This window comes from Propithecus coquereli, unplaced genomic scaffold (assembly GCF_000956105.1).
Source record: "Propithecus coquereli isolate 6110/MARCELLA unplaced genomic scaffold, Pcoq_1.0 Scaffold272, whole genome shotgun sequence".
In the NCBI taxonomy this organism is placed as follows: Eukaryota; Metazoa; Chordata; class Mammalia; order Primates; family Indriidae; genus Propithecus; species Propithecus coquereli.
In genome coordinates, this window is record NW_012148308.1 from 366,594 (window position 1) to 378,171 (window position 11,578).

Below are 11,578 nucleotides of genomic sequence, written 5' to 3' on the forward strand. Positions count from 1 at the left end.
CTGCTGTAGACGGGCTGCGGGACAACCTTCTCTACGCCCTTCCAGAGCCAGGTCAGCACCCGGCCGCTGGGACTGCGGATGGACAGAGGGACAGCCTACCCTCAGCCCCCCTCACCCTCCCTGGTCCGCGTGGCAGCCCACAGTGTCCTGAAGAACTTGGTTGGAATCCCAAACCACTGTTTCCCCACTGTAGACTTCAGACATGCCACCTCCCCCCGTCCTTGTGTCCTCCTCTGGAAAATGAGGGACATCAGGGCTTCAGGAGACCAGGTATGCCCAGTGCCATTAGGAGCCCACCCCTATGGCATGCTCGGGACACAGTGGCCAGGGCTCTCTCATCCCGCCTCCCCGCCAGCCCCAGGGGCCCCACCTGCACTTGGCGCACATCTGGCTCCTGGAGCCAAGGCTTTATGGGGTGTACCCCACAGCTAAGGCTGAGCACCCTAAATGTGAGGGCCACAGACCCACTGACTGAGGCCAGCCCCGCCCAGCCAGGCTCAGGAAGGCAGGCACTTGTGGTCTGAAACATCTGAGCCACCTGGGAGATTCCATGCAAAAGCCTGGATTTCTGGTTTCTCTGGGAAAATCAGAAGCTCTGGCACGTTGGACCTGGACCTCACCCAAGCACTGGGAAACTTCTGCGCCCGTAGAGGGGGTGCTCATTAGTGTAGCTACCACCCTCTGTGTCTCTTGGTCACATTGCCCATTTGGCCCAGGAGACGCCCACCCTCTCCCTGAATGTCCTGGGGATGTCACGGGGCCTTTGTCCTCAGTGACTACAGTGCCCATTCCCCACTTCCCCCAGGCTCCCTAGCTGGGAGGGAAGTGGGGGGGCTGACCCTGAGGATAGGGGAGGCTGGTGTTTACCTGTTCACTTCAGGAACCACAGTGACCTGGGCCTGCAGGGATGTAGGCGGAGTAGGGACAGCCTCCTGGATCTCTGGAAAAGAATCCCCCATACTTTAGATCTAGGGCTTCAGAGAGGCCCTTTGCTACCCTGCTGGGGAGGTGAAGTCAGAGGCAGAGGGGAGAACCCCAAGGGGTCAGAAGAACAGGGCTCCAGGTCAGCTCAGCTGAAAATCTCCAGGAGCCCAGCCTCAGCTTCTCTAAGCCTCAGTTTCCACATCTGTGAAATGGGCCTGCCAGCCACGTGGGCTGCTGCAAGGCTCTGCCAGCCTGGGCTTCCAGCACTCACCCTGAGGGCTTGGGTCAGCCTCAGCCACTTCCTCCTCCTCTTTGTGCGGCTCTTCAGGGGGCTAGAGGATTTAAACAGGACCATGTAAGCCCTAGGTGAGACCGGCCTGGTTTAGACAGGGGCAGCCCCTGATTCACCCATGAGGGAACTCCACTCCCCAAAGGACTGAACGACTCTATTCTCACAATTGTCCTTGTAAATCCTGGGAGCCTCCCCTTCCACCCAGGGACACTCCTTTCCTCCCAGCCCCAGGGGCCCTTCATCCATGGCTGGGGCCCTCACACCCCTCAAGGTGGCCTCCCAGGCCGATCACGTCCCTCAGCAAACCGCCCCACTTTAGTGGCCTAGGAAGAGGAGGAACAGTTAGAGACAGTCGTGAAGGCTTGGGGCAAGCTGCGGGGGGAAGAGGGAGGCGAGAGGAGCCCATCCCCCTCACCCAACCAGGACCCTCCCTCTCTTTCTGGCCCAAACTTTCCATTCCTCTCTAGTGGCCAGGTAGAGTTACCCTGTCCATCTGCCTGTCACCTGCCTCTGCAGCCACGCCTCCTGCTACTGCATGCACATATGTGCATGTGCAAACATATACATGCATACATACAAAAACACACATGAGCATACTCACTCTCACATATGTTTACATGCATGCACAGACACAAATATGAGCATATACACACATACACATGCATACATACAGTGATGCACAAATGTGTATATAAATGCACAGACAAAAATAAGTGCATATGCATACATGTACAGTCACAAAATGTGTGTGCATATACATTTGCACATACATAGGCATGCATATCCCCAACACACATGCACATGTGTATAGGAACATACAAACGTGTATATACACACACATGTGCATGCAGACACACACACGCATATACCTGCCAGCATAGGGGCACACAAACATGTTCATATGCATACAGATACATTTGCGTATATACATAGATGCAGAAACGTGTATACGCACATGCACATGTATTCAGTCACATAAACATAAGCATATATACATACATGTGCATATTTGTAAGACACGAACATTTGCATATGTACATGCATACATTCACGTGCACACAAACTTCTGCATCTAAACCCATGCGTGAGCATACATGCACAAACACACATATATACACATGTTGAGGCATGCAAATATGTGCATACACACAATACATGCACAAATGCACAAACACATGCACACACATACAAACACATGAATACATTCACATACTCAGATACATGAATATATACACACAGTTAAACACCCTAGCATGCCTGTGTGCACATAGAACACAGGTACACACAGATACACTAAAACTTATGCACATACACATAAACATATGTGTACACACATGCACATGCATACTTGCACATATAAATGTACACACACATTGGCGTGCACAGTTTGCAAATGCACATGTATGTATACAAACATACCACTAAGGAACACCACACACATATGTGTACATACGCACGTGTACACATGCAACACACACACGAACCCTATACCTATTTCCCAAACACACCCTGCACTACTCCAGTAATGACCTTCCCTCTGCCAGGAATGCCCCTACCTCTCTGTCTTCCTCCACTTCTGCTCTGCCCTCTGTGTCTAGGAAGGACTCCCCCACCAGCTTCCAATCTCCAAAGTTAAATGACTCTCCCTCTCCAGAGCCCCAGGAGCTCTCCATCTGACACACTCATATGGCCCTCGCAGAGGGTAGAGCCCAGGTCAGTGCTGGAGCTCACCATACTCCCTCATCACCTGCATCTCTTGGCAGAATGAACTCCAAGGTACTTTTCTGCTAATCCCCAGGTGCAATGCCTTGTTCATCTTTATGCCATCGGCACTGAGCACAGGGCCTGGCATCTATTAGAAGCTAAATCGAATCTGTTGAACTGAGCTGCTGAATTCGTTGTCATCAGGCTCCTGAATGGATAGAATGCAGAACTGGCAAGTTCTGATGTGCTCAAAGGAAAGTTCTAGAGCAATGCTCTTCAAACTGTTACTGGCCCATGATGACTAAGCAGTTTGTATCAGAATGTGTATCGGTGCACTGCTTCCTTCATCGACAAAGTCTTACTACAAAACAAATATTAACAGCAACTGAACTTAGCAGTGTGCTTAGCTGCATAGCAGATTTACATTCCAGTGCAAGCTCCTAGCCTCAGCATGGACTGGAAACAAACAGTCCATGGACCGCCTCCTTTGAGTAGCTCTGTTCTGGACTCTAAAGTCTGGCAAAATATGGCCTGTGGGCCAAATACAGCCTGTTGCTTATTTTTGTAAATAAAGTTTTATTGGAACACACCTATGCTTATTTGCATATGCATCATCTATGGCCGTTTTCACACTCTAATGGTAGAGTTGAGTGATTAACAGAGATGGCATGACCCACAAAGCCTAAAATATTTACCACCTAGCCTTTTACAGAAAAAGCTGGCCTTGGGCAGTCCACTTTCTGGGCCTGAGCTTCCTCATTGGTACGAGTACTGGACCAGGGACTGCCACATCTCCGTCTGGCTCCAACTGTTTAGAAGGCCCACAGAGAGCAGACGGCTCAGGCTGGAAGTCCCCACGCAGCAAGGCCAGCCTGCCCCTTCTTGCTCTCTCCGTGTCTCACCGTGGACTCGGCCTCTGGCTCGGCCTCCCCAGGGGCTGTTTCAGGCTCTGGCTCTGGTTCTATCTCTGGCTCTGGCTCTGGCTCTGGTTCCGCCTCCTCCTCTTCCTCCATCTTGGTCTTCTGAGGGGGCCCTGGGGGCTGGGGCAGCACCCTCTGGACCCAGCCCAACATCCTGATGCCTGTAAGAGACACAGTCCTTAGACCTCCCCAGAGTGCTCACGATGGCTGCCACCATTTACGGGCCACTTCTGTGAGTTGCACACTTCCTTTTCCTCCCATGATATTTAAAAATATTTCTACAATTAGATCTAGGTGTTTACCTTATAGAATTACTCAAGGCCATACATACATGTGTATAAACAGGCTGGTTGCAGCAATGACATAGCAAAGGATGAAAAACACCCAAATACTCATCAAGAGGAGACTGGTTATTGCAAAGTACCCAGATGTTCACGTGTAAGAGGGGGGTGTATTAAATAAATTATGACACATTCAGTAATGGAATATTATGGAGCCGTTAAAAAGAAAGAAGCAAATCTATTTGAACTAACATGAGAAGATATACATGCTCTGGAGTCAAGTCGTAAGCAGATCAGTTGAACTCTCTGTGCCTCCATTTGTCTGTCTGTAAAATGGGGATATTAATAGTACCTACCTCACGGGTCGATTGTGAGGATGAAATGAATTGATAAGTGCAACATACTCAGAACAGTGACTGACACATGCTAAGAGCTTAATAAATGTTGGCTATGACTATTACGTGGTGTCCAGTGAAAACTCTAATTGTCAAATATCATGTGCTACATAATGCCATTGTAAAATATACATTATGAGTAACATAGGAATGGAAAATCTATTTTGTTTAAGATAAAATTAACCTATGCTCATGATTTTTAATTTTTAAGATAAAATGCCAGGTAAACCTCTTTTCACGGTTTACTGTGATATTTCAGTCCTACCTTATAGAGGTTCAGTTTCTGGTTCATTTATCTTTGGGGAATGGGGAGCCCCAGTCCTATGACCGAATCCCTGAGGGATGGCCTGGCCCAGCTGGCACCATACAGGTCAATGTGTGCAAACTCTCAGGCCTGGATGGGCCCTTCCAAGGCCATGCCCAACACGGGTGTGCCCCAGCCCTCCCCCAGCCACGGGCAGCCCAGGCATTGGCAGAGTGTGTCTATGCCTCTCTCTGCCAGGGACCCTGGCCCCAGGATCCCTGCCCTGCCCTCCGTCCCTGCTCTGGCCTCAGCAGCCCAGGTCTCATGGGAGACCATGAGAGCCTGTGGTGGAGGCAGAGCCCTTGGTGAGGTGTCAGATCCCTGGCTCAGCATCCAAAACGTGAACTTGGGCCAGACATGACCCCTCTGGCCTTCCCTTTCCTTGTGGGGGGATGCAGACACAGTGATCTCCCACATCAGGACTGCCCAAGGTCACATGCTGGGATGGCAGATTCCACAGACCCCAGCAGGTCACAGGTAGCCCCAAGAGCCAGAACTGAGCTAAGTGCTCTCCACCCACAACCACACTCATCCTCGCTCTCACCACCACGCCCCCCACCCCCAGGAAAATAAGGGTTGTCATTACAGAGCACAGAAAGGTCAACAGATTTGCCTGAGGTGACATGGCCAGCAAGGGGCCAAGCGGAGTTTACACAGAGCCTGCCCCACACCTAGCCCCGGGTGGTCCTGGCATTTGCTGAGTATTGGCCTCTTCTGTAGGCTGGACCTGTAGACCCTCTCCCAGGAGGCAGCCACTCAGGCTTGCATTTTCGAACCTTCTGGAAATGCCTAGGGAAGCCTCTCACACCCCCAATTTTTCTTCTTCCCCCAGTCTCAGCCATTTCCTCCTGGATAGGGATTTTTATAAGTCCCTCCCACCTTTCTGCCATGTCCCTGCTGACTCCACTTTGGTAAGGGAGACTCAGAGGGAAAGGGGGACCTGGGAGTGGCAGCTCAGAGAACCAGGGGTTGGACCACCTGTGTTTTCAGAATCTTCTGGGCAGCTGGTGAAAATACAGATTCCTAGGCTCCCCAAACCCTCTGCGGGGAACTGGAACTCACACGTCACAAGCTGCCCTGAAGATTCTGATGCACGCTAAAGTTGAGCTCCACGGGGGGAGAGGGAAGCTGCGGGCCCCCCACCATGTCTGTCTCATCCTGCCCAAAGGCCTTGCTAGAGGGAGAACGTGGGGATCCCACCAGGGGTCCCACCGAGCCTCTACCTCATCCTGAGTTACCTGCTCAGATGCCAACCGCCAGCCAGCAATTGCCTTCTCGCTGCCACTTAGAGCTGGCCTCTCAGACCCAAGGGGGATTAATTGGCAGTAGCCGGGCCGTGTGCAAAGGATTAGCAGATGCCGAATGGGGGCAGGGTAGAAAAGAGGTGGCTGATGCCCAGGGAACAAGCAGCAACCCCCCAGTGTCCAACAGGGATGTGGGTCCCAGGTTTGGGGTGCCATGGGTTGCCAGGGGACCTCCCCAGGTACCAGAGACCCAGTTTCCCACATACCCTGGCCAAGCCACAGAGTGGCTGGCAGGAGAATAACAGCTTGGAGTCCCCATGTGATTCCTGGAGACTCCTCAAGGTGGCAGGGGCTTGCCAACTCTCAGCAGTGGCGGTTTCCAGCCCCGATGCCAGGGTTCAGGCAGGTTCCCTGTAGCTCAGCATCTTCTGTGGCTTGGGCTCTGCCAGGGCTGAGACAGAAGTGAAAGGGGATGGAAAAGGGTGCTCAGCTTGGGCAACTGGTGGCTGATGGCACATTTACTACAAAGGGGAGGCCCGGGGCTGGAGGTTGGGAGGACAAGTTTTGGGGGGAAATCATGAACTCTACTTTGTTAAGATGTCTGAGAAACATCCAGATCCAGCTGGAAACCAGCAGTAGGTGGCGAAGGGTGGTGTGTGTGTGTGTGTGTGTGTGTGTGTGTGTGTGTGTGTGTGTGGCTTAGGGAGACGTGAACTGGAGATGGAAATTTTGGAGGCGTCGGCTTGTAGATGATGCTTAAGGCCCTGGGGCCGACTGAGATCACCTGGGGAATCCAGGGTAAATGAGGGGAGGACCAGAGGCAGCACCTGGAACACTGTGGCCCACTCAGAGGGTAGGGTGAGAGCAGGAGCTAGCAGAGGAGGCTGAGGAGCTGCCAGGAGCATGGGGCGAGGTGAAGGCCAAGGGCAGTGGCTGTGTTGGGCCGGGGAGTAGTCAGACAGTGGCTGCATGAGCTGAGGCCCAAGGGGCGCCCTGGGCTTGGAGCCCTGCAGAGCGGGGAGGGAGGGCAGAGTTTGGGGCCAGGATGAAAAGTAATGGGCTCAGGGTGAGCAAAATGAACAAGCCACAGCCGCACACCACGGTCTCACCACGCAGCGAATCTCATGTGCGTACACACGCAGGGAGAGAAGCCAGATTCAAAAGCCCCTGGCGGTCCATGTGCACAAAGTCCGCAAACGGCAAAATTAACCTGTTTTGTCTATGGCTGCAACCATGGGTAGAAAAACTATAATGAAAAGCAGCGGTATACTATAAGGCAGGAAAGTGGGTCTCCCTCTTGCAGGGGGTTGTGACTGGGGAGGCGTATGTGGTGGCTTCCAGGGACTGGCAGGGTCAATGCCTTGCTTTCTTTTATTAATTTAGCTGGCATCTATTTTTAAAAACAATTTTATGGAGGTATAATTTATATGCCATAAAATTTGCCCATTTTAAGTGTACAGCTTGATTTTTCAGTAAATGGATTGAACTAGGCAACTATCCCACCATCTAGTTTTAGAACATTTCTGTCTCCCTAATAAGATCCCTCATGCTGGGTGACACTCCCTCTCCATGTCTAGTCTCTGGCCCCAGGCAACCATGAATCTGCTTTCTGTGTCTACAGACTTGCCTTTGCTGGACATTTTACATTAATATAAATGGATCATACAACAGGTGGGGTTTTTATGTCTGGTTTCTGTCATGCAGCACAATGTTTCGGAGGTTCATCCACCTGATAGCATGTATCAGTATTTTATTTATTTATTGTGCAAGAGTATTACATCGTATAGATACACCAAGGTTGGTTTATCCACTCACCAGTCAGTGGACACTTGCATCTATAGCCACTTTGGGACTCTAAATAATGTTGCTATGAACATTTGCACGCAAGTCTTTGGGTGGACATATACTGTCATTTCTCTCCAGAAGATTCCTAGGGGTAGGATCTTCCATATGACCCAGTCGTATGGAAAATTTGTTTCACCTTTTAAGAAAGTGCTGGCCGGGCACGGTGGCTCAGGCCGGGCGCGGTGGCTCACGCCTGTAATCCTAGCACTCTGGGAGGCCAAGGCATGTGGATCGTTTGAGCTCACGAGTTCGAGACCAGCCTGAGCAAGAGCAAGACCCCGTCTCTACCAAAAATAGAAAGAAATTAATTGGACAGCTAAAAATATATATAGAAAAAATTAGCTGGGCATGGTGGCACATGCCTGTAGTCCTAGCTACTCAGGAGGCTGAGGCAGGAGGATCACTTGAGCCCAGGAGTCTGAGGTTGCTGTGAGCGAGGCTGACACCATGGCACTCTAGCCCAGGCAACAGAGTGAGACTCTGTCTCAAAAAAAAAAAAAGTGGTAAACTGTTTTGCAAAGGAGTACCCCATGTCTTGACCTGGGTGATAGTTACATGGGGTCTCACTTCATAAATTATTATTCTAGTTATGTTACATATTATGCATGTTCCATATTTTCTTCTATTTTATCATTTTTAAAGAGTCAAAAAATAAATTGGGGGTTGAGTAGCGAGTGGAGTCAACTCTGGGAAAGTTTTCTGTAAGGGGTAGGACTCGGGGCTGCTGCTCTGGGGGCTGCGTGGAGCACTGGAGGAGGAGCAACCAGGGAACCAAATCCTGCAGGAATCTCACAGGACCAGTTAGGCTCAGCACCTGGGCAGGTATATGCAAAGCATATGCCAATATAAGCAAATAAGTTTGGCTTTTCCAGGGTTTCCTCGCCTTAGGGGTCTGTCTCTAATGGTCGTGACCAGGGTGGAGGGCAGGCCCCAGGGCTTCGGGGTGCTGGGCTCAGGCACTCCCAGCCTGACTTTGCAGGAAGGGAGGAAGCGTGCAGTCCTGCAGGCGGCTGGGGTGGAGTATCACCTGCTAATCCCTGGCCTGCTGAGGCCACCACTCTCCCTGATCCCCTCACGCAAACCCTGGATACTGGCCACAGCTAATCTCCACCCGCTGGAGACCCAAGGGCTGGCAGACAGTGCAGTGCCCGCTTCCCTGAGGTTTGCAGGGAGGGCAGAGCCCTCCCAGCCCCCAGACACCCCGATGCAGGGGCTAGAGCCCTTGCCTAACACAGAGGGGAGCCTCAAGGCCCTGAGAGAGACAGAGACTAGTCCAGGCTCACACAGCCTTCCTGGTGTGGGCTCAGCAGCCATCCCTGGCCTGCCCTGGCATGGCCGCCTGTCTGACATTTCCCAAGATGCCTGGCCTGTGCTGAAGCCTGGGAAACCACAGCCTTCAGGAAGGGCTGAAAGGACGTGGCCAGTGCACAGGATTCTGGCAGTGGCCCTTCTCAGAGCCTGTGGTTGCCGAGGTTGCCAAAGAGTGGGAGCCTCACAATCAGGCTGCAATGGGCATTGTCACTGCACAATGCTCCTTTATTCTGCTGCTGTCTATAAGGCACCGGGATCTGGTCCAACCTCCCTGCCTCTTCTGCCCATTAAGCAGTCAAATAGCTGAAAGTCCTCATAATCCTGTGCGCCCGGGCCTCTGCCCTGAAGGTGAGATAGCCACTGTCGGTGGGTCAGAAGCCGGTAGCCCTCTCTCCCCACTCTCTGTGCTCCACTTCTCTGCCCCGCCCCATGCAGTCACTTCTGGGAAGCTTCCCCCTGCCTTGTCACTATGCTCACTCCCTGTTCCTCCAGGGTCCAAGGCCTTCTCTCCTGCCCACCTATCTCCCACCTTCATCTCTGACTTCTAATTCAGGGTCAGGAAGAAAGCAAGCTGAGTCAACAAATTCTCACTAAAGTGTAAATGACTGGAAGGCTCCTGGGAACATCTGCTTTTTAAAAGGAGGCACTGGGTAACCAGCAATGTTTTTCTAGTTCAAGTCTATCGTGTCACTCCCCTTCTTTAAAACTTTCTTATGTCTCTCTGAGAATTTTGAAATGCCAGATACTTTAGCTAAGGCAAGTCCACAGTTATTCACCCAGAGGCATACAGCACACTGAGCTACATTCTGAACCCACTTCTGCTGCCCTTTCCTGCTTGTTATTTCAGAATAGACTCAGATGCCACCTCTTTTAGACCATTCCTTGAATGCCCCAACCCCAGCACCCCCAGACACACACTCTGTACTGACCTCCCTCCCAGACCCTAGCACATCCTGTATGTGTTTGGCGGGGGGTGTCTCTCTGTTGTCTGAGTGTTCCTGCCACCACATGCTGAGCTCCTGAAAAGTGTCCTGGCACACAGTAGGTGCTCAATAAGTGTCTGACAAGAAAACAAATCAGGACTGGCCACGGTTGTGTTCCTGCATAGAAGGGTGTCTGGCTGGCATGAGCCCAGGGTGGGCCCCTTACTACCCTCTACTCCCCAGCTATGGCCCACATCATCGACCCGGTGCCCTGGGACGATCGTTGCAATCACGTGTGTGCATCCCCCGTCATCCCGCTCCCGCTGGAGCGGCAGCACAGGCAGCTGGCCAGCGTGAAGAGGCAGCTCTACCACCCAGCCCTGCCCACCCTGCGCCGCATGGACATGGACACTGTCAAGGCCTGCCTGCCAGACGAGCATTGCCAGACCACCACCTACTGCCGCAAAGGTCAGGCCACCAGCACTGGATCCCCTGCGGGCCTTTGGGAAGGGGTGGGTGGTCCGGAGGAAAGAGATCTCAGCGGGAAAAGCTGTGAGTGGCAGATGGAGGGATTAAAGGGGCCAGGCCCCACTCTGCTACCCCTGCCCAGGAAACCTTGGCAAGGTCTGAGCCTGTTTCCTTATCAGTAAAGTTCCCAAGAAGACAGGGCCTGCCTCACCAGGCTCTTGCAGGGTTAAAGGGAGATAAGGCATGAAAAGCACTTAGAGCAGTGCCTGGCACATAATATATGCTCAACAAATGTTGCTGGTGGTGGTGGTGTTCATGGAGAGAGAACTGGGCAGAGGTTGGTGGGTGCAGTAGTAGGAGTCATAATAACAGCAACAATAACGAATTCGCCCAACCATCTCTCCATCTGGGAGAGGAAGAGAAAGACCCTCCTCACATCCCCCCTGAATAAGTGCCAAAGAGCCCCATGGGCCAGGGGATAACCCCACACAGCCTGAGGAGCTTGGCTGTGGAGGATTTGGAAGGTATTTAGGAGATGAAGTCAACAGGAGTCGGTTTTGAGGGTGGGGGTGGAAGGGGGAGAGGGGCAGTCTGGGGCCATATCTAGGCTTCTGCTTGGTGACAGGCAGGGTGAGGGTGTCAGAGACTGCATGGAGATCACCAGAGGCCCCCGATGGGAAACACAAATGAGGGGAGCAGGTGGGGAAGAGTGGAGAAGCAAGGGCCGATGGAGCAGCGGAGCACCCACACCTGCCATCTGAAGGGACAGCCCCTGGGCTCCACTGACCGTGCTGTGTGGGAAGGGCCAGCGAAGTCATCGCTTCGTCCAATTTCCTGCTTCCAAGAGAAGCCAGGAATCTGGATTTTTAAGGAAAGCTCTGATTTAGATATGTATTTTATTGTAAGCACATGCTTTAAATAAAAGTAATAGAGGCCGGGCGCGGTGGCTCACGCCTGTAATCCTAGC

At 52.2% G+C, this 11,578-nt stretch overlaps 2 protein-coding genes across 3 annotated transcripts in view; one reads left to right on the top strand and one right to left on the bottom strand.

Annotated features, from left to right (window-relative positions):
* The window catches only part of CNGB1 (cyclic nucleotide gated channel beta 1), a 65,840-nt gene extending 61,847 nt beyond the window's left edge, over nucleotides 1–3,993 (bottom strand). The window contains exons 1-4 of the mRNA XM_012647840.1: nucleotides 3,823–3,993; nucleotides 1,196–1,256; nucleotides 868–940; nucleotides 12–72 (exon numbers count right to left, since the gene is read on the bottom strand). Coding sequence (XP_012503294.1) covers nucleotides 12–72; nucleotides 868–940; nucleotides 1,196–1,256; nucleotides 3,823–3,993 — 366 coding nt within the window. The remainder of the gene's footprint in view (nucleotides 1–11; nucleotides 73–867; nucleotides 941–1,195; nucleotides 1,257–3,822) is intronic.
* A 5,393-nt stretch (nucleotides 3,994–9,386) lies between these two features.
* The window catches only part of TEPP (testis, prostate and placenta expressed), a 6,443-nt gene continuing 4,251 nt past the window's right edge, over nucleotides 9,387–11,578 (top strand). Inside the window, exons 1-2 of one of the 2 annotated variants that reach the window (XM_012647848.1) lie at nucleotides 9,387–9,586; nucleotides 10,387–10,611. In XM_012647848.1, coding sequence (XP_012503302.1) covers nucleotides 9,418–9,586; nucleotides 10,387–10,611 — 394 coding nt within the window. In that variant the 5' untranslated portion in view covers nucleotides 9,387–9,417. The remainder of the gene's footprint in view (nucleotides 9,587–10,386; nucleotides 10,612–11,578) is intronic. The other variant, XM_012647847.1, reaches the window with a different exon arrangement.